The sequence below is a fragment of the Cottoperca gobio genome, chromosome 21 (assembly GCF_900634415.1).
Source record: "Cottoperca gobio chromosome 21, fCotGob3.1, whole genome shotgun sequence".
Classification (NCBI taxonomy): Eukaryota; Metazoa; Chordata; class Actinopteri; order Perciformes; family Bovichtidae; genus Cottoperca; species Cottoperca gobio.
The window spans coordinates 4,666,750-4,694,013 of record NC_041375.1 but is presented as its reverse complement, the minus strand read 5'-3'; the positions used below and the strand labels follow the sequence as shown (position 1 = coordinate 4,694,013).

At 41.2% G+C, this 27,264-nt stretch overlaps 3 protein-coding genes across 8 annotated transcripts; 1 reads left to right on the top strand and 2 right to left on the bottom strand.

The window, feature by feature from the left end:
• ftcdnl1 (formiminotransferase cyclodeaminase N-terminal like 1) lies at positions 1-10,235 on the bottom strand. 6 transcript variants are annotated; one of them, XM_029458450.1, is made up of 6 exons: positions 10,119-10,235; positions 6,485-6,618; positions 5,467-5,562; positions 4,812-4,967; positions 3,489-3,677; positions 1-651 (listed from the first exon to the last, which is right to left on the bottom strand). In XM_029458450.1, the coding sequence occupies exons 2-6, from the start codon at positions 6,597-6,599 to the stop codon at positions 215-217; spliced, it is 993 nt and encodes a 330-aa protein (XP_029314310.1). In that variant the 5' UTR covers positions 6,600-6,618; positions 10,119-10,235; the 3' UTR covers positions 1-214. The 6 variants fall into 6 exon arrangements, with proteins under 6 accessions (XP_029314310.1, XP_029314306.1, XP_029314311.1 ...); XM_029458446.1 differs by having other exon boundaries at positions 6,485-6,615; positions 10,119-10,159; XM_029458451.1 differs by lacking the exon at positions 10,119-10,235 and adding an exon at positions 7,364-7,380.
• Positions 8,052-13,203, top strand: c21h2orf69 (chromosome 21 C2orf69 homolog). The gene is made up of 3 exons (XM_029458452.1): positions 8,052-8,669; positions 10,818-11,056; positions 11,177-13,203. Exons 1-3 carry the CDS (start codon positions 8,439-8,441, stop codon positions 11,652-11,654), a joined length of 948 nt encoding a protein of 315 aa, XP_029314312.1. The 5' UTR covers positions 8,052-8,438; the 3' UTR covers positions 11,655-13,203.
• stk17b (serine/threonine kinase 17b (apoptosis-inducing)) lies at positions 13,037-25,603 on the bottom strand. Its single transcript, XM_029458443.1, has 7 exons — positions 25,018-25,603; positions 20,742-20,954; positions 19,179-19,317; positions 17,786-17,912; positions 17,256-17,304; positions 16,809-16,988; positions 13,037-16,288 (listed from the first exon to the last, which is right to left on the bottom strand). Exons 1-7 carry the CDS (start codon positions 25,137-25,139, stop codon positions 16,057-16,059), a joined length of 1,062 nt encoding a protein of 353 aa, XP_029314303.1. The 5' UTR covers positions 25,140-25,603; the 3' UTR covers positions 13,037-16,056.
• Positions 25,604-27,264: the final 1,661 nt, after the last annotated feature.

Genomic DNA, 27,264 nt, shown 5'->3' with positions numbered 1-27,264 from the left:
AACTCACTTTTGCTTTCTTCTGTGTGACGTTGAAGACCTATTGATTAAAAAATAACTCTGGATGTTGAGTGGTAAATCTGCCACTGTTATATAAGTGCAGACTTGCAGTAATGGAAAGCTTGACAATCGTAACAGAGGGGGGCGGGGCTTAACAAACAGTCAATTCTCATGGTAATTAAAGTGACATCACACAAGGTTTCACTGTTATTTATTTTTACATACGGATCCTGTGCTGCTCTTTCCAGAACTCAGCAATCCCTTGAGACAGTGCTAACTCTGCCAGGCCCCTGCATTCTCGGGGGGTGAACCCCACCAGCGCAGTGCCCTTTGCACCAATCCCCTGCCTGCCTGCCAGCTCTGCGACCCTCGCTGTGATAAGAGAAGCTGGAGCATGACAGTACGGCTGGCCGTCAATGCTGAAACATGGCCATGGTTCACCTGCAGTCATGTGACTAGGTGAGCGTCCCTTCACGCTTTCCACATTACAGGCAATTTCCACAGCGCCATCATGTGGCAAGGCCAGCACTTGCACCCCAGGCAGGCCCTCCGGGGTCGACTCCCTGATGGCCTTGGCGATGCTGCGTCCCAAGGCCATGTCCTGGGTGTCAATAGTGACGTTGCAGTTCATGACATATGGACTGGCTCCAACACCTGCAGGACAACAGCCAAAATAAGTGTATACGTTCAGACTGTCATTTGTCTTTTATCTTCTTTGTGAGACCCAGTACACCTTTTGCCTCATGTGCACTAAATTGTTTGGCTCTACTCTACTCACATCTGGTACAAAGTGCTTCTCTCTATTTCCTTTTCCACTGCGGATAGTACCCCCTCAGTTTAGGCTAGATTCTCACCTGATCGCCCGTGAAACTGCTGTGACATCATCTTCAACGTCTGCACTTCATTAATTGTACACCGTAGTTTTGCAGGCTGCCACTTAAAAAAATCTGGCTCGAGTGAATAAAATAAATTGTGGCCGCTATTGACGGTAGCTTGGCTGTTTAAAAACGGCGGGTCGGTGCAGGACGTCCCGCGTCGCGCTTGTGACAATTCTCTCTGACCAATCAGTGGTCTGCAGTGTTTTTACTCCACCTTATAGTATCGGCTCAGCTCACTTGGTAGCTCGACAGAGGTGATACCAAAAAAGCTGCTTCAGCAGTTAGAGCGGCGTTTCAAGGAAGTTATTTATAATTTATAGAGACATTGGGTGCAATAATCCACCTCCCTTCTTTCCACTCTCTCTGTCTGTCTCTCTCTCAAACACACACACACACACACACACACACACTCACACACACACACACACACACACACACACACACCAAGCCACTGGGGTCGGCTCCGCTTGTCTCAGACCTAAGTCCTTAAATTGTGCTAATATGAAGCATAAAGTTGGCGGTTTAAGGGTCGGGTTCGGGTGGTTGAATAACGCATATTTGTGCAAAAGTAGGGCGGTGCGGATTGGCTTTCATAACGGGTCGGGTGACACAGAATTACTTTCAATAACTCCATGAAATTAGAGTTCAGTTTGTGCTATTGTAGCGTAGGAATTAGAAATTGTAAAAGGAAGGGATGAAGACCTTCTTTAGAGAAGAAAAAGTTTAAACCTTGCCTCAAAATACATCGTGTTGTTGCTCTATTGCATTATAGTGTACTGAGGCTGCAGTTGGTAGAGACATTAGGATTTATGCCTCTCATATAATAGATTTCTCCCTGTAAATCGTTAAAAGAAACCCCATCAACTCAGTTTTGCTCTGATGGATTGACAGTTAAAGATAATAAAAACTGTCGATAAAAACCTTTGAAGTTAAAGTTGAAATATGGTATAATGACACACATTGGTAAGGATTGCCATGTTTTGTTTGTATGAGTAAGAAATGTACAGCACTGAATAACAGAATGGACAGAGATAACAAAAGGCAGGTCACACCAGCAGCTGTTTCTAACGGATACGTCTGTCGTACAACACTCACATGCCAAATTGTATGTTGAAACAGTGTTGGCTCTTTCTTCATGTCCATAATGGCCGTGAAGCGACCCCTCCCTAGGGTGCTAGTGTGACTACGCAGTAGGAAATTGAAGGACAAAATATGCAGTCCCTGCTCTGTGCAAGAATACATCCTGAAGTTCAGCCGAAGCTAATGTGGATCAAGACATAACCCTCAACCACAGCTCAGCAAGCCAACAGTCTGCAGAGAGAAAGAGTTTGGAACTTTGAAGAATTCCCTTTTGATTTGGGAACTCCGACTTCTGAAGCCTCAGATTAGCTTCAGCTGAACTTTAGAATGTATTTTTTTACCAGACATGGCCGCCATAGTTCTGCACTGCGAGAAGTTTGTCTTATTTCATTTTATTGCTGATTTACTTGACCGTTAGATTTACAGTTTAAATAACCGGTTAGCATCATTAGTTAATAACTTGTTTGCATAATAAGTCAATACGTTTACACTAAACTATATGAATACGTTTCCTGTAAATCTGTGGGAATGTTTACTGTATGATAAAGAGTTAACAGCAGATAGGCTTGTTCTGTTGACATACTGTCATCTCTACTGCATGTGGGGGACACTTCTGGAATACACTTTTTCCCAGAATGAGAACTGTAGCTTCACGTCAGTATTGACAGGAGGAATGATCAGAGCGACCAATAACATTTTCAGCAGCAACCTATCATTGAAAGGAGCAGCACTTTAATATTGTTTCACTTTAGATTTGGCTTTGGTCAAAGAAGAGGAGCCTGGTCTGTGGTTGCAGAGGTCGAGGCTCAGGCCCACCTCCATCAGCAGGACCCATGGTGGAAAGATCCCGTGTGTTTATTATCAATAAATAACATTTACATGCCACTGTATTATATTGCACAGTGTATTTTTTTTATTGCGCTTATTGTTAATAATAAAGCCTACTCAGCGTATATTTAATACATTGTGCCACCTCCACCAATAACACAAAGGTAAAAAATACTACCTAAATATTTTGATATAACTGTAACTTAGAAAGTTAAACCATGTTAAGCAACACATAACTTGTACTAGCCTTATGAGTGTGTTAACCTTAGCTAACAATAGCTAGCTATGCTAATGTCATTAGCAAACTAATGCTCACGTTAGCACAAAAACAACAACAGTAAAAAAGATATTTGCGAAGTTACAGTTATCTCTAAATATTTAGGTTGTGTTGTTTGCCTTGGGGTTATTGGTGAAGGTTGTGTGGTTTATTCAAACTAATGAACACATGCTATTGTATCCTGATGACCAGCTGCTGGCGTACGCAATTACAGAAGTCCTTGTTCTCTCTCAGCTCGGGACCTGAGAGGTTACCATGAGGAGGTGGGCCTGAGCCTGGAGCTCTGCAGCGAGACCCTTCTCTGTGGTCGCTCTGTAACAAAGTCCACTACATTGTATTATCCTTGCAAAGAGACATTCTTGCCTTCCTTGCAGGCTACAGAAGCATGTATCAAGTTTAGCTTACACTTTTTGCCAGCTCTGACTCACCTGTGAGACCAAATTGTTTGTGTGGCTGCGGCCCCATGTCGGGCCTGATTGTCTGCATGTCTGCAGTCTTCTTGAACCAGCCCATCTCCTTCCTCCTCTGTGCCAGCCCCCGCTGAAGGGGGGAGTCTGCCCAGCCAAACAGAAAAGCACTGGTGCCCTGGACCCTCTCTGTGAGTCCCTGAGCCACAGCTAAGCCCAGGCAACAACACAGACATGTTAGTTAACCAGCAGGAGGAGCGCACGTCATCACATGCGAACAATTTCAGAAACACGAGAGCAATGAGAGCGTGACAGACAAAACACACCTGAGGGGTGTAATCCAGACAGAGGGAAATACATGGACACATGGATCGCTCATTACGCGCTTGCATAAATACAGTGCGTGAGTTTGCCAATTATTATTCTGCGATCACTCCACACAGATTAGCATACAGAGAGCACACGTCAGGCACGCAGGGACACATGCTGGGTTACTGCTTATTATCACAAGACACATGGCTGCTCTGTCAGCTGGTAAACCCTGAAAGTAATTAACAGCACAGGAAGATGTCACATCATCAGCTAATACACACACACACACACACACACACACACACACACACACACACACATTACAGTAAAGGCAGATACTTTTTAAATTACTGTGGTATCATACTAAACAATAGCTAAACAAGACTTGATTAAAGTCGAGTATATGTCTGGACCATGTTGGTTAATGTGCTAAATTGTGGGCAAATTGTTACCGTGATATTTAGCTGTAGTGTCTATGTGAATCTGCAATCTTCTGTAGCCCATGACATGATCAAGCTACATTTGAGTCAAATAATTGATTGCTTTAATTCAAGAAATAAACAGTTTGTTTTTCTGAACGCACATCTAAAGTGTTATGGTCCTATTTCAGTCACATGCCAACGCACATGGGACAGGAAATGCTTTGCATTATATTAACAGAGCAGCTTGCATCCCATGACAATTCTGAACATGCCAGCAGTTGGGAAGTAATAGGAACTTTACTTTGGTCTTGAAGAGCTGCAGTACTTATTCATAGACAAACTGAAACCTACACGGTACATTTACTACCACTTGACAGCTTTACTGCTAATGTCTTCTCTGCTCCAACCGTTAACATCCGTCTGCTCTTGGATATTTAGTCTGTTTGAGTCAGAACATGCTCACCTCTGTCATTAGTAGAATACAAGAGACACAAGTACTAACCGTGCCCTGAAAGCTAATGAACAGATACAATATAGGATCAACTCAACCGACAGGGACACATATCCAAGTGCACTCACACACATACACAAAGACATAAGGCCATCTCACCCCGAGCCTCTTTAGCACAGTCCTCCACTCCCACCTCCTCCCCCAGGGGGTAGATGGGTATGAGGTCGACGGCACCCATACACGGGTGGACCCCCGCGTGAGCACGCATGTCGATCAGCCCACAGGCCTCCTCGCATGCAGACAGAACCGCCTCTCCTGGAGTACAACAAAACATGACATCAACATACTGTGGAAGCAAAAGTCCTGAGGTGATGGGGAGCAAATTAAACTTTCATCTAATGTAGAGTTGTGTGTGTCCTTCAGCAGAAACACTGATCCAAGTCTGAAGAAGACTGAATTCAATTTGATAAAGAATAAAATATTTGGTTAAATGAATTTGTCTTCAGGAGTGAGTGAAGGACCAACAACTGTAAACCTTGACAGCTTTGGCTGCATTGTCAGAAGGTCGTGTTAGGAATAAGCATTCAATGAGATCATCTTTTGACTGATCTTTGCCAAAGAAAAAGTTCATCCTGAATGTTTTGTGTTTTAATCCCTGACAAAGCTTGTTAAAGGATTGGAGAGCAGGATCCCAGCTGTAGAAGTACTTCTACAGCAAGTAGCTGTGTGTGTTCTTCCCTCAGGAGTAGTGGGATAAAACCATGATATTGTCTACCACAAGTTGAAGGTACTGAACACAGCATTGAACACTTACTGATAGAGTCGATACTGGCCACAATGGTGATGACAGAACGGTTGTAGTCTTGGTCATTAAAGATGTTCAGCACCGCGGTCCCCTCTCGTCTTTCACCTGATGTATAATTGTATAAGAATGTCCCAAGTTAAAATGATGTTTTGGTAAGGCTCAGTGCTATGGAGGCTGTGTTGCTATAAACAAATACAGTGTTGCGGTTGTGTGGGTCAGAACATTTAAATGACGTGAGAATGAAGAATAGTAGTGATAAGAAATAGCCTCCAAACTGAGGCAGTGGTCACAGCTGCCTCATCGTTGCTTTCAGCCTCTACTTTGGATTGTAACGTAGCTTGAGAATAAATTATTTCTCAGCAAGACAGATGTGAACAAATAACTATTGTGGTACTAATTATCCCTCAAGTCAGTTTTCTACAGAGGTCTCCTCCTCTCCAAAACAAACGGACTCTGTGATTAAAACTGTTAAATCAGTGTTTTTCTGAAACACACGTCCAGGAGGGGCTGCGAGTTGAGTTGCCAAATATGTTTGATCAGCTTTTTACTTTAAGAACTTGAGATACAGACGTTCAGGAGGGATATTTCCCAGGAGCCAAATTATCCTCAGAGGTCTCCTCCTCTCCAAAACATTCTTAAAACCCGTAAAAGCACTGAATAAAGCAGTTTCATGTTATAAGGGAGTGTTTAAATCAGTGGTAAATGTATGGTTAAAATGTATATTTAAAAAAGACCAAGATCTAAAACTGTCTCGTATCAATGTGGCTGAAAACTAGATAAAAGGTCAATTTATGAATAACCCTGACGCAAAGGGGACACGTCACCTGGAGACCAAATACAATTACAGATTTCTCTGGGTTAAATATGGTTGGAAACATTTGGGATAATGTAAGTACACAACTCAACATATATAATATATAACATATAACATAGGTCTAGACATGTTTAGATATTTTTATTATTTTTCAGAAAAAGTTACATATTATACCTTTAATCAAGGCATGATAAAACATAAAATCACACTTGCCTTCAGTGTTGTATAATGCTGCCTTGGCCACAGTCTCCACCAGGTCTTTCCTGCGAGCCTCTGAAACGTTGAGAAGACAAGCCACCAGTCTCCTCCCCAAGGAACATGGAGCCATCTTTCTGCTGCAGCTGCTGCTGAAGGTGCAGGATTGAGATATGAAGTTCACTGATCAGGCTAAAGATGAACCACAATGTGCAATACAATATTCCACTCACACCCAAATGTATCTGGACAGAAATAAAAGTAAAGATAATACATTCTTAAATGCACAACAACGGATGTTAAAGTATGTCACTTTTAAAATGAGGCTTTGCTTCTACAGCATTACTTGCTCTGGTATCAGTAGCTTTTGGTAGCAATCATGTAACAATAGACAACAACAACAACAATAACAAACATTGAAATTGTGGCCAAATTCTGCAGTTTACCACGATGGCAAGAGCAGCTCCAGGAAATAACCAAAGGTAATATAAGAGTACAATCTGTGAATATATTTAGAGTCTAGATTACCTTGATTAAAGGAGCCTTAGTCTTGATTCAAGTCTAGTCTGAATCTGACAATTAGATAATGTGACTGTTCAATAGCTTATAAAGTCCTCCCGTGCAGCATATGGGAATGAATAAACCGAGCAGTGTTTCTCCATATCAGTGCTGACAGTCTGTAGCCTATAGATTACAGAGCATGATGCAAAGTCCACGCTGGAGTAAGGTCAAAAATATGTAATTGTACCCAAAAAAAAGTACCAGTAAGTATGTGATACTTGCGTTACATTGAATGGTCTTTCAGCATTGACATGTGTAGTGCTTTCTCTGGTGTTGTGCCACGGGGAAAATGCGCAATTATCTGATTCTGTACGTAAACACCAACAGAGCACTAACTTTAGTGCAGCTGCTGCCAATCCATGCACCAAAATGTACACAAGCAGACTTTAGCATGTTAGCTAAAGATGAGAGAGTTTAGTGCAAGATGGTTCACTCCTCTATCCAACCTACTGGAAATCGTTGTTTTTTTCTGAAGGACATAAATACATTTATTGTAGCCTGTAACGTATTTTGAGCAAGTATCTAACGTCTCCTTCTTGTGCGTGTTTATTTATTTATTTTGACCTTGTTTTGATTTTAAAACGTATTTATTCCTTTGTATCTCTGTACTATGTCTGTATGGAGACCTTTAGGGATACTGTGTTTAATGGATGCCTTTTTGGAGTTATGCAAATTCTTACAAGAATGTTATTTAAACATCTTATTGTTTTTAAATAAATAAAAAATAAAAAGGCAATTATATTAGATTATCTGTTTGTTAAATCAAGAATTTATATAATTTGTGTTATTATTTCCTGCTTTTGTTTGATCTTAATGTCTGCAACATTTTGTTTATTTTTTTCTCATATTTATTCAAGAATGTAAACCTTTCTGACATTATTTCTCTATTTTTATTTTATCCATATTCCTTTATCCTCAGCCCTTGACTAACGGTGTTGTGTACTGAATGATTAGTCAAAACCGGAAGTCGATAGGAGTGCACCATCTCGCCACACTAAAGTATCTTTGAAATCAGAAAAAGGGACATGCGCAGAAGTGCTAGTGGTCTGCTGGCAGGTAGCTTGCTATTTGATAAATAGCGCCTCTTCGTGGATGAAAGTACCCATAACTGTCAGAATTAAACAAATGGTATGAGTTTATTCTGAAACTGCTACAAAGAGAGACAGGCGATGGATATAGCACAGTGTACATGATAAGTATTTCGACTATAGCCACTTACAGGCTCCTTGTTTTGAGGTTAGCTGCAGATAATGAGATGCTGTGTTGCTAGCAGAGACAGCTAACTGTTAGCTAGCTGATAACAGCAGCATGGATTGACTGCAGTGAGAAACGCCAAATAATATTCTTATTTTAGAGTCCATGCTAGCTAGCTCGAACAGTTGGCTTCACTCTAATAGCTGTGAGCAAAACGATGACCTCTGTGGCTGCGACGACATCGTCTGACCCTGCGGGGCTCCGGGATGCACGCTCTGGGAGCCCGCGGCAGAGGCTCCAGAAGCAGCTCGCGGTACCGGGAGCCGAGTCGAGCCGAGTCAACGACCTGCTGCTCCTCCGGCCTGATACAGACGCCCAGACTGCGACACAAGAACCGAAGGAGAAGAGCAACAACAGGCATGTGGTGTTTTTCCACGGGGATATTCAGGTGAGTGTGATGGAGGCTATTGAATGTAGACTTATGTTGGGGTCGCTTCATCCCTGTGCACCATCAAACCATTAAAGGTGTTGTGGAAGGTCTTGATCATCGCACGTGTCACGCGTATCTCTAAAAAGAGCATTGTTTTTAGATTTGTGACGATGATCCAAGAGGCTTTTTATACAGTAGGAGCATTTTTTTCAACACATAAAGGAACTCTTCATACTTCAGTTTGTCAAACTTTCAAAATCATCAAAGTTGGAGATGCATGTCACTGGACAGGAAGGGTATGGACATTTGTAATTTGTAAAATGACATGCAACTGTCATGAATGTAGTGGAGCAAAAGTATAAAGTTACACAAAATGAAGATACTCAAGTAAAGTAAAAGTAACTCATATGTACTCAAGTACAGTATTAAGTAAATATATTTGGCTACATTCCACCACTAAACCTTTTAATCCTTGACAAAGCTTTACACAGACACGCACTATAACAATGCAGACTGACTTACTAAGAAATGTGTAAACAATTATGGATTCTTTTATTATTATGATATAGAATTGGCCTCTTTTCTTTGTTCGATTTAAAGTAATTTATACAATTTGTATCTCTGCCTTTCTGTCATGTGCTGCCACATGGCTCACTATCTGAACGCTGTGATTTCTCTGGTCATGTGCAAGTCAGATGCAAAGAGTCTTGTACACAGCATGTGACACCGTATGGGTGTCATGAAAGGTTATCAGCAAATTGAGTCCTTCTTTGTTTTACTGCTACACAACAAACAAGTCCCTAAACCAAAGGAATCGCCTGCTCGTGAAGGTATACATGGGGAAGCACATTTAGGCTCTCTTGCATTAGAATTGTTTCCCACTTTAGTAGCAGAGCATGTAGTTAATTCTGCACACATGATTGTTCACTGCCACAGTATACTGCCACTGCAACTCAGAAATCACACAGGAGATTGAAATGAGTAAGTCTTGAGAGGTTTTCAACAGATGAGGGCAGATGTTTGACCTTGTCACACGCTGCTGCTCTTAGCTGCATTGATATCACGTTATGTTTATTTATTCTGTATGGGAGACGCTCTATGGCTTATAAATAAGTCTCACAATTTATTTGAAAGAAGCAATTTCCAGCGCCAAGCAGCTTCTGTTTGTGCTGAAAAACAATGTTAGACTTTAAACAAAGCAAGTGCAGTGGCATCTGGTGGTTTGTAAAACTTATAGCAGGCCTTAAAGACTGGAGCCACTACCCATCTCTGTGACTGTAACACTTTAAGCCTCTCGTGTGTGTGTGTGTGTGTGTGTGCATGCGTGAGAGTAAACTGCTGTGAGGAATAGGTAGGACATGGCCGTGTCTCTCCAGCCGGTGCCAAACGTGTAATTGCTTCAGCTTCCAGATTATGCAAAACTGTCTCTTCAGAGGCCTTTTGTTTGGAAGTGGAAGGGACACTTACTAATCAAGCGTAGAAAAAAATCCAGAAGAGTAAAAGAAGATTAAACATCACCCATTTGTGTTCCTTTTAAGAACTGCCCTCATTTACTAAAGCTCTGCTAGAGCCCAATCCGTCCTTTCATCGTCCTCATTTGCCAATTCATTACACAACTTTCCAGGCAAGTGTTAATATTCCCACAGTGTGCTGGTGTTTGCCAGGAGACGTTCGTATGCGCAGGATGCTGTCACCGTGAGGTTTCCAAGTAAATAAAATGAATGAGTTCATTGTGTTGAGGACCACACAGCCGCAGTGTGACAGCACACTGAGGAGATGCTGCTGATGGAACCATTCAGTGTGTCAAAGAGACTGACGTGTGTGACTGTCTCCACGGCTGGAGGAGGTCGGGAACAGAGCAAAGCCAACATGTGTCAGTAAAACACACGAATAATAAGAAACATCTTTGACTTCTGAGTCTTTTTTGGGAGTTTATGTTTTTTTAAATTCTGCCATCTCTCTAAATGTTCAGTGTTTATTGGTTTATTGGTGTTTACACGGCCGGACCCGCCAATGGAAATTGCATTTTTCTCTGAAATACATTTTCCAGAGCTGCGTACTCTAAACATCTTGCGATGATGGGATCTTATATTTAATTTTGTTCCAGTGTGTAAAAGTTGTATGGTGCAGCTTTAAACGGCCTCTTTCTGTGTGTTGTGTCTGCAGAACTTCCAGGAGGAGATGTCTCTGCAGCCTGAAGGAGCTCAGTGGCTCAGCTGGAGTCTGGAGCAGGTGGCCCTCAGCCTGGGCCGACGTTTCCCTGACCGACATGTTTGGGTGGTCCGAGCCTCCCGCATGTATCTCCACAAGTTCAGCTGCTACCACAACTTTGTGGACAGCAACATGTTCGGGGCACCAGAGCACTCGCCGTACTCGTCTGACTTTGGAGCGTTTCACCACCTCAGGTTTGTTTTAGTTTTTTGATCAGTTTAGCCAACACTGAGTAGAATCATCACCTCCTCACAACATATTTACTGCAGGGTGATTGTGTTGTACTGTCTGAAGAGTATTTTTGATGATCGCAGGGCCCTGCTGAGCCACGGCATGGAGCGAGCCAACCTACCAGACCCCGTTCAGCCACAAGGAGGCGCTGACAGCATCCCTTCAGGGTTTTCTCTGACACTGGTGGGCTTCAGCAAAGGCTGCGTGGTGCTGAACCAGATGGTGTACGAGCTGGCCGGGGCCCGCGCAGACCCACACATGTCGCACTTTGTAATGAGCGTCTCAGACATGTACTGGCTGGACGGCGGGCACCCGGGAGGCAGTGAGACCTGGGTGACCAACAAGCGGGTGTTGAAGGAGCTTGCTTCCAGTGGAGTGTCGATCCATGCCCACGTGACCCCGTACGAGGTGTGTGATCCAATGCGGGCCTGGGTGGGCCGCGAGCATGCGCTCTTCATTAAGACCCTGGAAGAGTTTGGCGCCTGTCCAAGCAAGAAGCTGCACTTTGAGGACGAGCCCCCCTCCATCGAGAGCCACTTCAGGGTCATCCAGGAGTTTTGAGTTGGCTTTAGATTGGTTGCTTGTGAGCACTTACATATTCTTATTCACTGGTCTTACCTCATCCTCCTGGGATTTACGAGCTGAGACTTTAGAGCATGTGCAGATGCTGGTGTGTTGTACGTTCTACTGCTAAATGCACTTGTCGTGAGTTTGAATGATCCAGGAGCCCCTCCCTGAGTGGGAATATGCAGCTTCCTTCTTTATTCTTCAGGCTGGTAGCTTTTTACATTTGATTCAGTTCAGTTCGAACATGAATGATTCGTGTTGTCAGTTGGATTTTGCTGGGAAATTTAAAGGGATAGTTCAGATGTTTTATGTATTAGCTACAGTAGATTGCGCTCTGCTGCCCTCGTCCACAGCAGTACATTACTCTGCTTCTCTACACCTCATACAACCTTCAAAACATCCAAACTATCCATTAAATGTATGTTTGGCAGAAGCAGAACAGCGTGTGTTTATACCTGCACTTGTGTTGAGCTACTTTTAGACATGTGAATGTCAGGTTCAGGTTCAGACTTCAGTCGGTCTCTTAGTTGTGATTCTTGAATGTATTCAAATGTTTTGGGCCAATACTTGGTCAAAAAGTATAAATAAATAAATATTCAGTTGTCATTCCTTCAGTTTGACCCCAACAGTAGATTGTCCATCAATAACTTCGCCAACCTTTTCTATTTAAATGTCACATAGCTGCACGCAGAGCAGTTGATTCTCACCTGCAGGTCCATTTTCAAGTTTAACAATGAACTCAATATAACAATTTCCTTTGACATTGTTTTGTATGTTGCAATGAAATACAGGCTCATTTCATGACCGACACGTCACTTCACCTGAGCAGGTTAACTTGCTGTCTCTTTGATTGGATCTTTTCCTCGCAAAATACCTAATTATCTTTAGAAATAAACAATTGTTATGGCTAGACAAACTAATTAAAACAAAAAGTTTTGTGTTAGAATGAAATAAGTTGGGAAGATGTATTAAATTAGAAGGTACATTTTAATTTACCCGTCAGTTTGTTTCTCATGCTGGCAAAAGTGCGTAATATATACAGAACCTTGTCTTTCAATGTGAAAATACACATCTGGAGTCTGCATGTGTATTAATCTGTGTATGAAGTATTCCAGTCTGTATGATCTCTATGTAAACTTGCATAGCATCTTTGCACTCATTTAGCTGAATGTAACTTCAGATCATTCCATTATGTTTACTACTTGTATGCTATGCTGTTTAAAAAGATAATGTATACATCGTCACCACGCTGGTTTGTCCTGTTTACTGTTGGTCGGTGATAAATGAGTTTGTCACTACTTGATAGAGGAGATTGTTGCAGCAGTGTGGTGGAAGTAGGATTGACTCAAGACAACACATCAAATAATCAACAGATATTTTCTACAACCTTTTAATGAGCTTTATCAGTTTGCTTTGTGTACCTACATATTAGCCTGCAGTTGATCAGAATAGATTATGTATTTTTTTTTTGTTTTTGTAATTTCAGATGCAATCAGAATGCTCATACATAAAAAACAAATATAAAATAAACCCATCTCTTGAACATGTATTTGTGCTTGTGGCTGGTTTTGACTGTAACCCAGTGTCCTTCAGTCTCGCTGCGGTCACAGAACAAACAGGAATGTTGGGTGACCGTCTCCTGATGTTACGGGTGCTCCACTTCTTGAGGATGACTTGCCTGCCGAGCACCTCCCCGCTCACACAAACACAGAGGCCTGTGACTAGCTGCTGGAGATAGCACAGTACAATAGCTGCTGTAAAATAACTAAATCAACACCACGCAACACAAGTCGTGTTTGAGTGGCAGACTGACAAAGCCAGCAAACACGAGCCACTTTGTGCGAGCATTTCGTCATCCTGCAAAGTGAGATCCCTGACATCACTGCAAAACAAGTCCGTCTTCTCTAGATTACACACACGTCAAGTCTTACAATGTTGTTTTTACAGATGCAACAGGAACAAAAAAAGCTTCTCTTGTCTCTGTACAACTGAGCTTGAGAAATTTCGACGTGAGAAACTTTCTGTACCAGGTCACATTATTATTTTTTTCAAGACTCCGACACCGACTTGAGGTATTAGATAAAAGCAGAGTAGACCGACTGAAAATACTTGAGATGACGTAAGATTCAAGATTATTTCCTTAAACAGTAGCAAAAGAGACGCCGTGCCTCTCATAATCACCTGACACCATCAGACAGATTCCTTTCCAGCTGTCTGGAGAACATTTTTTACAACAAGCTCAAGTAGAATCTGCTACCTCCAGTGAGAATAAATTACTCTTGGAGATGAAAATCTTTTCCAGTGTGGTGTGTTCCAGTTTTTAGTAAGACGACAGCATACAGATGAGAGCATGGCCGTGGCTGGAGACGCCCATCTCCCCACACAAAGGCCATTGTACCAGCTGGTGACAACAAACAAACAAAAACACACTGTGCTCTTATTCGCTTTGGCACCCCGGGACATAAAGAGGAGGAACGTTTCACTGGAGGTTAAGAGCAATCTGAGTTGCAGCGCTGCACTTTAGAAGAGGTGAGCAAAAGATGACAAGTCCTGTGAATCCATAGCACCTCATATTTCACATTATACAGTGGTTGTGTATCATCCATCTCGTTCTAAAACTACACTGAAATCACCATTCCCACTTTCTCATCCCTACATATCTTTACACTCTCACAATTTACAGGAAGTTTTTTTTATTACAAAAAAAACTTCCTGTAAACACACGTTTCTAACTCCACATGTCCAGTCTTCAATCGCCTCCCTCCTGACTGAAACCATCGGACCCCTCTCTCGCTTTACTTCCCAGGTACCACCTAAAACTATCACTCGCTTTCTTCTTCTTCTTGCCAACCACTGCAGTCACATTTCATTATTCATTACACTGGAACCACGACAGCTTGTTTTAAATAACACCGTAATCATCCTCTCCTGCCATAATCAACTCTTCCTTATAAGACACGTGAGCACATTATTTACATACAAATATAACGTATAAGTCCAGCACATAAATAATAATAATAATAATAATAATAATAATAATAAACCTATAAGAATAACATTAAGAATAGAAAACAAAGTGAGCAGAGAGAGCAGCATGCCCTGAGATGAATGGAACAGGAATATATTTGACTTCAGGCACAGTGACCCGACAGGACTATGGAAGCTTTTAATGAAGGACACTGAATGGCTTTGGTGAGGGGCTGAAACACAGTGAGCCTCTGAAGGACAAGCAAACATGCAGACTTTCACAAACAGCTCAACTTCCTGCTTATCAGCTCAATACGTGTGCTCATGAAGTAAGTGCTAAAGTCGTGTTTCTCTAGTTCCAGCTAACAAAGAGGAACTTTACAGCTGGCTGAGGAAATCATTTGAGTAAGTGCGGGTGTGGCATGTGAACGGCTGCATGAGTCACTGCTTCTGTCAGCCGGTACAGTTTTAAGTTTCTATCTCGGGATACACAAGAATGCCGTGAATACCATCATGTGTTGCTCGTGTTAAGCCTTTTTGTTGAAGCAGTAAAACAGTTTAATAACTGTGGAAGGGGACTATGCTAAGATTGGAGTTATTAAAAATGAGTTTGATCTTAAACCCTGAGCTAAATGTAAACCCAAACAGATAAGGAATGTGATGGGCACGTGTGTAATTCAGCCCCTCTGCTGGTGGTTTTTAAAGTCCGAGCGCAGCTTATATACGGCGGTGTTGCAGGTAGTCAGAGAAAGAGCTGTGGCACAGACAGCAGCATGTTTATGAACTTGACTGACATGTACCCAAAGTCAAAAGGCTTCCCATAATGCTGCTGTCCAGCTGTCCCTAATGCTCTTTAACATGCAAATAAGGACATTATCACACTTCCCCATTGCACAGATGCTTATCTGGATATCACACATTTCTTGTGAAGCTGCAGTGACTAAGAACACTTAACATCCGACTTTAAGGCAAAGCGCTATTAACGTCTTAATGCAGAAAATAGATTTAAAAATGCACAAGAGAAATGTTGCATAGATCTCAATAGAAATACTCCACACGAGCCTTCATCAGTCATGAACAGCTAAACACTCGACAGCCAGAATGGGCTGAAAATACCAGAGATTATTACAATGAAAGGTATTAAATACTTTAGGTTAGACACACAGCATTAATGGAGACATTCTGTACAGTTTTCACACTTTTTAACAGCGATGGATCAGATCTCAGAATTTAGCTGGTTATCTTTGGTCTGAGTGGTCGATCTTGGAATTTTGCAAATTAGTGAAATATAAACAAAACCTAAGTACTTCTGTATGGTGACGGACAGCTGGTTTTCAGGAGGCTTAAAATAATTTAAAAAGCTCACAAGAAGGGAAAGTGGGCACCCCTGCCACATACTTTCATTCCTTCCCTTTTTCGTTTTCATTTTTCAAAAGTCACCGTCTCCAGCAGCGGGCCTTTCCTCGTCAAAGCGGAATTTTTTTGCGTAAGAGTGGGGCGACTCCAGGAAGTTCTCCTTGTCTTCGGGGTCCTCGGGCGGCGCCGCCCACTTGGTGCCGCAGCTCCTTTCTCGGACGGTGCGGGTGGTGGCGGGCTCGGGGCTCAGACAGAGCTGCCACAGCCAGGGGTGACTCATACACTCCGCAGCACTGGGCCGGTCCCTGTGGACAAAGCATTGTGTTAAACACTGACAGAATCTTTTTTAAATATATTATGATGATGAAAAAAGAGTCTTAATTAAGAGAGGAGGTGGTATTTACATGTCCTTATGAACAAAAAGAAAATAGAAGTGCTTTATTTGCTCTCGTGTGCCATTGTTCATTTTTGTTAACAACAACTATGACTAAACTGTTGTCGTTTGTCAACGACCTTTTTTACAAGACGAGATGATGTCGAGGCGGCGACTTCATTAAACACTAACTGTGATGATGTCCACGTGCCATATTTTTTAACGGCGGCTCACAATGAGCACAGTGAGGAGAAGCTAACTTACTTAAAGCTGGGGGAGGCAGTTTATTTTTGGCATAATAGGGCAACAATTCCATAGTAACTTTTTAGCATAATACATTTTGCAAACTATTTATTGCGTACTGCAGCTTTAAGTTTGGGACAAAGAAATAAGGTGATATTAAAAAGTAAATCACTTGACCGTGCTTGTATTCAGGGGGAGTTTCTACTCACTCTGGTGTTTTGACCAGCAACTTGCGGATGAAGTCCACAGCCAGCTCAGAGACCCTGGAGAAGGCCTCCCTGCTGTAGTCCACGTTGACCTGGGACACGTTTAAATACGTCTCCTGCTTGTCGTCCCCGACAAACGGAGACTCGCCCGTCACCAGCATGTAGGTTATAACACCCACACTCCTGAGCAACACACACATGAAGAAGAGTCAAAGCATGTAGAGGAGCCGCACACAGGGTGGCTGATTTACTCAATAGAAAAATCCTATTTCCATAAAAGTGAGAACAAAGGTGGCCATTAAAATAATGACCCAAAGTGTAAACAGCTATTAGCTTTGTGGTTTGTGGCTTTACACTGCAATGGATCACCTTCATTTACAAGACAATGAAAAAGAAAGAAAAATAGTTCTATGTTCTTCTTTCATTATGACCACAATGAAGGGTACTTACCACAGGTCAGTGGCTGTTGTGATGGGCTCATAATTCAGGATCTCAGGAGCTGAATGAAGACGTGAAACAAAAAGTCAGAGGTCATTTAATATGACAAGAAAGTCTTCTTGTAGTTTCTTGTATCATTTCATACCTCCTGGTGTTTTATTTCACTACTACTGATGTTTTGCATTTCTGTGGTCTTATTGTGCTTTTTACAAAACAACCAAATTAAACTCACTGGGGAGCCGGCTGAGTAAAATATACATTGGAAGACTAGACAAAAAAACTGTGTGACAGCAGGGTTGCCTCTGTTCTTATGTGTAGTGACATCATGCTGCTCACAGTCTCATGCTGAAGGTTTCTCAACAACAACAACAACAACAACAACAACAACACACACTGATCATTTGAGAGAGCTTTTCTCTGAGACCTTCAAAGACAGGTTTCGCTCTTGAGGAGTTTCTTTCTCTGTTACCAACTTTAATGTGGGCATGCTGGTGAGGGCTGTTCCGGTCTGATGACTTTGTGTTTTATCAACATCACCTTACCCACATATTCAGGTGTGCCAAGAATCTCTCTGAGCTCTCCGACCGCACCCAGTCTGCGTGCCAGGCCAAAGTCTACGATCTTTATGTCTCCCGGAGGAGACAGGCTGGTCAGGAGAATATTCTGCGGCTGAGGAAAAGTGGAAACACGGGGTGAACATCACGTGGAGAGCAGAAATGCTGGAAAATTAAGACTTTAAAGTACTTTAAACTTTGGCTCAAAACTTATTACATAACATACCTGCACCTTTACAGCAGAGAGGTGTTTACATTTCTGGAACGTGATTGTTTAAGTGCTGAAAGCATACTGAACACATGACACTGTGTAAACTATTAGAACTATATATAACTACTATTATTAAATGACTGCTTATTTTACACAAGAGAAGTTGAGAACATCTAGTACGAGCTTATTGACACAGATGTTAAACGCACCTTCAGAGGAGCCGAGCCAGGAACTGTCCTGCATCAGTTTGTCACGGCACAAACAAGACGGGACATTCTACAACAATTATGACTAAAGACATTATCACTAAATTCTAATTGAATAATAAACCTTTGAGTTACATCACACATCTTATACTTGTATTTTTTATATTTTAAATATTGTTTCTACTTGAATGCAGTTTGTAAAGATACATTAACCCTTATGACAAAAACCTAAAGTTAATGTGCATCATTATATTTTACATAATTACTTTCTGCAGCCCGATTAAGTTATACTGACGCTTTTGATTTATTATGCTTTGATACTTTTTAATTTTTTATTTAACTCAATTTTAGATTTAGATCTACTTTTTTTACACACTGGAATCTTTAACTGTGTGAGAATGTCTATGAACGGCTGAATGTCTGTTCACAATGTTTAATATAGAGACAGAACATCAGCATTAAAGCCACTCAGCTTCTGCTGCCTGTTGAAATAACTGCTCATGTAAAGTTTCCTCTCGTAGAAGGTGACGGGTGACGGGCCCCTCGGCCTGCCTGAGAAAGTATGTTTGTAAAAGGAGTTAAATAAATAAAGTTATTATCATTGTCTGTCCCCAGGTTTTGAAAATGGGGATTCCCTGCAACTGTGGCGTGGTAACAAAGCCTTCATTCACAGCCTGGGTTCAGTGTAAAATCAGTCCTTATACACTGTGCTGTTGAGCTTTCCCACTTTGCCCTCGGAGACGGCTTCTGTTACCACCTATAATCCCACTTCTGGGCTTAACGGTGTCCTGGAATTAGGAAATTGGGGTTTTGAGTCCACAACTTCTCTAAAAAAGGGAATACACAGCCGAGCACTTAAGGGGGAAGTTTGTGGTGAAGCGAGTGAACGTGTAAAAATAGATTCCCTCGACTCCAGCTACACTCATGTGTGGGATTGTGTGCGTGTGTGACTGTGTGTGCAGACCTTCAGGTCTAAGTGCACCAGGTTCCTCTGGTGGAGGTGGTGGACTCCCTCCAGTGTTTGCCTGATCAGACGAGTGATCTGGGTCTCTGGCAGCAGCTCCTCAGACACACAGTGGTCAAATATCTCTCCACCGGCCGCACTGTAAATACACAGGTACACACATGAAACGTCATCTACTAAAATATCCAAGGACAGTAAAACACCAGACATTGTGACATTTAATGCAGTTTGTATGTGATGCACTTTCAACACAAGACACAGAAATATACTGTATACTGTAGTCATGGTGGCCTGGTGGTTTTAGTGGCCAACCCACAGCCAGAGGGCCGCAGCTTTGATGCTACATGTCCTGACAAAGTGTTATTGAGCAAGAAAGCAGCCTCCTTCCTGCATACTCACTGTAAAGCACTGTAGGTAAGAGTGCCAAAGTTGACAGTAAGCCCTAAAATGCTGCACAGAGTACAAAGTTCACCTGATTTTTATTACATTTCAGGCTATTCAAGTTTCTAATTTGGTATTTTTCTTGGCCCTTTTTGAGCTTTCCAGGCTGTCACAGATCAACAAACTGAGTTGCTCTCAGGGAGGGATTAAAGTGTCTCCAACAACAAGTATTAAAAGGTGTGGTTAGAAAATCATAGCAATCCACTTCTAAGACAACCCCTGTGTATTCTTATTTCCAACCTGGGTCTCACTTCTAGTCTCTGTTTTCATGGTACAAGGAAACAAGATAAATGACATGCCAGAAGGAAGGACTGAAGCCCTGAGAGGCAAGTTAGTGAAAACCATTCTGGTGATTCATTTTCCAGTCTGATCTAAATAGTTTTCTTTCCCTGTGTTTATGACTTAAGAACAGGAGGAATACAGGTTTTGCCAGGATAATCTTTCTAAGTTCCTTAACTTTTGTTTTCATCGTAAAAACAAGTTTGGTGTATTTTTTGGCCAAATTGAGTATTACAACAACAAACACTAAGAAATGATCCTCACAAAACATTATTGAAATATTAGCAGGAAAAATACTTTTTCATCTGTTTTCACAAAGGAAAACTATCCTGGCAAGACTCTCCCCGTTTTACCGGTTCTTAATAATAATAATAATACTTTTTATTTATCAAGTGCTTTAAAAAGGTACTCAAAGATGCTTAAGTAAAAAATAATGTAACTCTACTTGCCTCTGAGGGCTTCCTTAAAAGGACATTTTGTTTGAAAACATGATTTCACATCAAAGTTTAAAGGACGTCACAGCTAAGAAGATGTTCATTCAGGTGAACTAGATCTGGATTCAGCTCAGGCTGTACAGTAAATGAGCTAACATGGCTTTTAGTCTCGAAACAAATCCTGATAAAACCTGTTATGAAAGAATGAGTGTGCTCTGAGTGTGCAGCTGAGATTGGACAAACAGGACTTTGCCCTTAAACAGGCATTTACAGGATCAAACTGCGGTTTGTGCATGTGTTTGCTTGTTTGTGGTAGAAACGTTAAGCCAGTGTTAGACCGGTTAGACAGTGTTAAATATGATGTACCACATATTAAATTAAATATGCCACTGTTCTGTAGTGAACTCACTATTCCAGCAGTAAGACGATATCGTGATCTGTCTCGTAAGCAGCGTGCAGGTTGACCACTCGGGCGTTGTTGCGGGCCGTCTCCAGGACGGCCATCTCATGAATGACTTCTGCCCGGCAGTCACGACCTCGCCTCCTCTTCCGGAGGAACTTGGCAGCAAACACTTTCCCTGTGGCCTTCTCCACAAAGCGCTTAACCACAGCAAACTTCCCCCTAGGAAGCAGAAAGTGGACATGAAGGTGCACCCGTCAGTCAGACAGAGATCAGCATCATTAACAAAGTATAAAAAAATGTTAGGATCAGATTCAGATTGAATTCATTCTTTCCATTAAAATATCTACCATTCTCCAATTAGCAAAGTTACAGGGCTTTGCTTTAGAATGTATTACACATACGGTTGGGTCATACGTCTATGGACTCTTAGAAGGGCCATATAAATAGGTATCACATTTAATGTTCCTCACATTACAGTGTGTATTGTTATGAGGAGAGAAAAGGCAGCCTTGGGGAAATGTAACTAATGTATTGTTCGTTATTGTTAACTTAGACCACAACATTTTTCAACATCCACAATACTACGAATCATCAAATTTCCGAAAGGCCATAAATGAATCATGTGTGACAAACCCTTTCATTAGGAAAAGTAACCAAATCTAAGCTTAAATTTGAATTCTTTATTCTACAGGTCTCATTTAAAATCTCTGGAAAAGTAAATGTGTAAACTAGATCCTGTCAAAAACATTCAATTCTGAGCTCTTCAGACCAACTGGGGAGTCACGAATAACTCGCCTGAGACCAACAGTCATGAGGAGAGGACAAGATAGGTTGTAAAAATGTACATAGTTCAATATGTATAACATGTTGAACCCTCCTTTCCCCCCCCAGTATTGGTTACATTTGTGGGCACATACAGTAGACTCCATTTAATCCCAATTTTGTAAAATAAGTGAACAAAGAAATTGAACTTGCATTTCTTTCTCTTGTATGTGATGTATGGCATTATAACTGTGTTATACTGCACACAATACATTTTTGGATTTCTCTTTACTTCTAGCAGTGATTATGCTGCTTCGATGGGAGCTTCAGGAACTCTATATTGCAGTGAAAAGCGAGGCCACAGTGAGTAAAATGACAATTTGTAAACGATTGCAGTATTGGGACAATGCTGCTCTACTATTACTGGCATTAGATGACTTCGGTGTGTTCTCTAACAAATAGCTTGGTGTTAATGCCGCTGCCATGTCTTGATCATTGGGGTTCATGTTACTCAGGGCTGGGAAGATCAACTCAAAACTCATCATGGCTGATGAACATGAAAAGCAACAATCCAACAATACACAATCAAAAACATACATTGCTAATATGGTGTTCATGACATAATATTCATTTGAGACTTCACCCGAGCGAGAACACCGGCAAAATGATTAATTCTCAACCCTCACTAAAAAAAACCCATTTAGCATTCAGATAATATTTTATGCAATTAGTGGAAACACTTTTCCACAAGGCCTCGAATGGCTGCAACAAAAGAAAAACTATTTAAATCCAAAAATAACTGCATTACAAGAAGCCAAGAGCAGTGACTGTGAAGGTTGCAGACACAGAAGGACTTCTCTTAAAGAATAGAACAACGAACTATCCAACTCCTGTGGCCCCACCTGTAACTGTTACAAGTCAGATCTTTGCATTTGATATACAACATTTTCACAACAAAGTGGGTAGCACAGCATTATACTCCCTAGTAGCTCACCTGGTTGAGCAGGCGACCCATGTACGAAGGAAGAGTCCTTACTGTTAGCAGCCAAAAGTATAATCTTAAAAAATAATAATAATAATAATACTAATATTCATGTCTTCCTGTAGTATATATCTGGCCATTTATAAACTAAGCAAAAATAAATGTTTGTTTATTACCAAATAGGTTTTCACATACAAGGAATTTGCTTTGGTATATTGGTGCATAGATAAATATAGAATAGAAAAACAATAAAACATATTATATACTATTTACATTTTTTGACACACATGTGATAGGTATTGGTATTTTTGTTTTACTTTAATTATACTGTTATGATATACAGTTATTGAAGGAGCATTCCAGAAATGTTGTATTACACTTCAGTAAAGTTGTGGGACTTGGGAGAGACAAGAAAACAAAGTTCATTATTCTGACTTTAAGTCCCTAATCAGTCAAGCTGCAAACCTGCCTATTATTCCCATAATGCTCATTTCTCGATAGACTCTCCCTAACCAGTAAATGCCACACCTTTCAAACGTCATGCCTCCTGTTAATTACTTATAATACTCTCTGTAAAAAAATAATTGTAGTCTTAAAAGCACTGAAGATGTCATCAGGAGTATTATCTCTTGGCAAAGCTCCTTGACAACTATTTTTTATAGGCTGAATAATACGCCTCGCCACGTACTGTCGGCTTACAAAGTTGTTATGGCTAACATTTGAACTAACTAACAAACATTTACTTTAAGTGGTGCTTTTGGCCTACTTATGCATGTCCAGTGTTCACCATCTTTTTTTGCTCTGGTTTGGCCTACACTTAACATTACTGACTCTTTAGCTTGCTAGATGCTACGATAACCAGCGAGTCGGCTGCTGACTATCACTGATGTTAGATGCTGCGCCGGTAGCAGACAGTTGTTTTATCAGGGCTTTTTTCCCCCAGCTGCCTACAAGGGTTGAGGACAGTATCTGCGACTCACCCATGAAGCAAACTCCTTGTATGTGAAAACCTGCTTGGCAATAAACAACATTTTGATTCTGATGAAGTAAATGTGCCAAAAACTATGTGCTAAAACAAGTCGCAGAGTGGGGTTTAATTTCTGTTACTGTCTTTTTAACACTACAACTGACCCTTCTCACATAACAGTCATTTTAGACAATGTTAATATAGTAAATACTTATGAATGCATGTTCAACCAATTCCATGAAAAGATATTGACAGATTACAAGAAAAGCAACTGAAAGTTGCAGCCTGACGAAGAAATATTTTCCACTGGTAAACTTCCCTCTTTATTAAGTTAACACTACGTTGGACCACAGCTGGTGATAACTACACATTCATTAAAAAGGTCAAAAGTAGAAGTAGAATTACTCTCATCATGCTCTTAAAAGTATTGTACCTCAGAACTTCCTGTTTTGACAAATTGCACACAAATAAGTAAACAGAAGTGGCCTGTGGCATGAGCTTGTTTCCTTCCTCCTGTTTTGAAATCAGAATTATACAGCAAACGCTGCATGACACATTACTTCAAACACACCTCAGAGATCCTAAGACATCATCATCAACCACCAGCTGTTGCCATGGTTCACCTCATACACAGTGCCAAACACACAGTGCCAAACACACAGTGCCAAACACACAGTGCCAAACACATGACAAAGGTCTACTGTAGCACGATGAAGTCAGGTCCCCTGGCACGGCAAGGCTCGTGTATTTACAGTGGCTATAGCTTACAGTCCAGAGTCCAAATGCAGTTAAAGTTAGTGCATTGAATTATTTGATCTGTACTAGTCATGCATGCATATACAGAAATTATAAACAATGTGTAATTGAGTATATATATATATATATATAATTATAATTGGTTAGATAAAGGACACATTAGTCTTTGCCAAAAACGTTCTGTTAAATGTTTCTGTTGTCCATGTGTGATAGGTGGCAGTTATTGCGTTTTTACTTTCATGTTTAACCTTGTCTTAACATATAGTGACAATGTAACTTAGTTTAGGACCCGGTTTAGTCTCAACACACAGAAACTCACTGTCATTTGTAACTGTGTAACAATACATTGTATCATACGTTTTTGGCACAAGTATCAATCCATAATTATCAAAATTGTAATACTTTATAGAAGTATAAAGTACCATTGAGTTGAACGTGATAACAAATGGAAATGTATGACAGTCTCAGACTCTCCTTGCTGGTGCGTTGATAAGGCTTTGCTCAGCATTGTCATTCAATAGTTGCAACACTTTAACGTGTTATTGTAAACTGTGGTCTGTAGGCCTACTGTGGTTATGAGCTATAGGAACAGTACATTTTGTAATGCAGTACTGTCTAACCTTTCCTGTGAACGTTATGTCTACCAATTGGACTTCTTATTAACAATCTAGATTCATTGCAAATGCAAAGTGTACAATTGATCTCCCAGCCCTATAAAATCCTCGTATAATAGTGAATAGCCCGGAGGAAAGCCTCTGAAACCCCATCAGGGACCCTGATTGTCCCGGGACAACTGTCATATCTGTTGGACTCACCTTCCAAGCTCTCCGGTGACTTCATATACACTTTCCATCGGCTCCGTGCTGATTGGGGTCTGACACTCGCCGAGCAGCCCCGCTGCGAGCCCGCTGCGACTGTCCAGCCGCCTCCGAGACATCTTCTCCTCCCTTTAGGTATCAGTCCTGCTGCCTGCCAGCTACCCGGCTGGTTACCGCGGTGAATGCTTAGTAAGTGAGACGAACGAAAACACTAACCTAAGTGGCTATCTAACGTTTACCCTGCCAGCTTTACATTACTTACATGTTACAGTTAACTAAGCTGGTCACCATGCTACTGTTTAAGTCTGGATACTTTACCGATTGTAGTTAGCTCAACTGTCGCTAACTAAGTTAGCTCGACGGTCAATGTCGCGGGTTCAAAAGTGAGTTAAACCTATTTTCCCCAGCTCAACTGAAGAGGAACGGTTAGTCTATAAAAGCTATACCTACAGCTAATTCAAAGTGGTTAAATTATCCAGAGTGCCGCTGCGGGCGACTATTAAATAGGTTAGTAAATGTATCTGGTGAGTTTTCGATCATTTTTACATCCTCCTGTTTGACACTTTGTCGACACGTCACTGCTTGGCGCATGCGCATTATTGCTGTGTTTGAAAAAGGGGAGGTCGAGTTTATTTGAAACGTGAATACAGTTTTAACATGTAGCCATTAGTCTGGTCTTTGGGCATTTTGACCCGGAAAAAAAATGGTATAAAGATGATTTTTACACCACATAAGCCAAATGTGCCATAGAACAACATATCCAAAATCCGCAAAAATCCCCTTTGGGGAAAATGTTTTATGAGTGTTTGAATATTTTGAACATTGTTGCATGTTTTTGTATGGAAAAGGTAAAAAAGTAAGGATTTTATGGCGACTTTTGACTGTTCATTCACCTTCATTGTAGAAAATGCAAGTCTAAGTTGCTTTACTATGAACTATAATAGTAATTACCATATTACCTCTGGTATAAGCACAATCAATGACAGCAATGGTAGAGTCACCTCAAAATTGTATAAGTGTGCTAAGGGCGAAAAATTGAAATAAAAAAAGGTGTGAGTTTACTTTTTATTAACTACTGAAACACGATTTCTTCATTAGTGTCAACGTTGTCTTCATCGTCAAGGGTAACCTCCTCGGCATTTTGACAACGTTCTCCTCTGCAGTCTCCACAGGCTGTTACACATTTCAGTCCATGTTTACGACAATATCAACTGTTATTGCCACATGGATTTCTAGCAGAAAGTTTACATTTACATCTGACAAACTTCAGTAAGCTCTCTGGTGCTGCATCCAAGTCTGTCAGGACTGGTGTTAGTATGGTATCAGCAAGTTTCCAACCCCATTGCATCGGATCCAGGTCATTGCTTGTGAGCTTCAACCAAAGTATGACTTGCAAATGAACCTGCAAACTGTGAAAATATGCTGCTCTTTCTGTAGGTGGAAGCTTCTGTGGATCAATTGGTGTTTTGCTTGTCGACACCATCTCCATGTATTTAGCGTACCTTGGACTGTTCAAAGAATCATCTGCTCTGCCTCCATATAAGATAACATATAACTGGATACCAGCTTTGCCAATCTGTTCCACTGTCGCCTCAGGATTGGTCATCAAGAAGGACATCTGCTGCAATTCTTCTGATTGTTTTATCTTCTTCAAAAGACTGGTTTTACCATGCCCATATGTTGCAGAGGTGGTGTCGCAACCACTCCATGCATGGATGAACAGGAGATGGGATGTAACTACTTTGCCAGCTTTGTTAACAAGGTCTTGAATTTTCAACACCTTCAAACCATTCTTTGATCGCTTTGCCTCTGAATGGAAGTATATATCAGCCATGTTCTGGTTCCAGTGGTACATCAAGAGGACAAGTACATCTGTGTCATCTGCTACTACACTTACTTCCCTTCCTTGTCTTGCAAATTGAAGGGCACATTCCACTATCATTGTGTCAGCATCTCCAGTACTGTTGTGCACGATCTGACCATCAGCCTCCAATCATCCACTCAGCAACGCGATGAACTGACTTTTGTTCTTTTCATTCGAGAGAAAGGTTTGCTGGTCATCGTGAGCCTTTGTAGATTCACTAAGCTGAATATCTGCACATGTTTTTTCACTCAATAAATAAGGGCCCCGCTATCATGAACATGCATAGCTTGCACATTTTCCGCACACAATTTCACACCATTTCCTAGGGATTTTGCTAGTTGTGCCTTTATAGTTTTACGCATTAAATTGTCCTTGAATAG

Excerpts from the sequence above, each read along its gene's own strand:
- stk17b (XM_029458443.1), bottom strand. The coding sequence starts at position 25,139 with ATGTCTCGGAGGCGGCTGGACAGTCGCAGCGGGCTCGCAGCGGGGCTG. Across the intron at positions 17,913-19,178 it reads TGGTGCACTTAGACCTGAAG|CCGCAGAATATTCTCCTGAC; the intron begins GTCTGCACACAC and ends ACTTTTCCTCAG. Across the intron at positions 16,989-17,255 it reads ACAACAGCCACTGACCTGTG|GAGTGTGGGTGTTATAACCT; the intron begins GTAAGTACCCTT and ends TGTGTTGCTCAG.
- c21h2orf69 (XM_029458452.1), top strand. The coding sequence starts at position 8,439 with ATGACCTCTGTGGCTGCGACGACATCGTCTGACCCTGCGGGGCTCCGG. Across the intron at positions 8,670-10,817 it reads TTTTCCACGGGGATATTCAG|AACTTCCAGGAGGAGATGTC; the intron begins GTGAGTGTGATG and ends TTGTGTCTGCAG. Across the intron at positions 11,057-11,176 it reads GGAGCGTTTCACCACCTCAG|GGCCCTGCTGAGCCACGGCA; the intron begins GTTTGTTTTAGT and ends TGATGATCGCAG.
- ftcdnl1 (XM_029458450.1), bottom strand. The coding sequence starts at position 6,599 with ATGGCTCCATGTTCCTTGGGGAGGAGACTGGTGGCTTGTCTTCTCAAC. Across the intron at positions 4,968-5,466 it reads GGCCAGTATCGACTCTATCA|GAGAGGCGGTTCTGTCTGCA; the intron begins GTAAGTGTTCAA and ends GTTGTACTCCAG. Across the intron at positions 3,678-4,811 it reads CTGTGCTAAAGAGGCTCGGG|CTGTGGCTCAGGGACTCACA; the intron begins GTGAGATGGCCT and ends GCCTGGGCTTAG.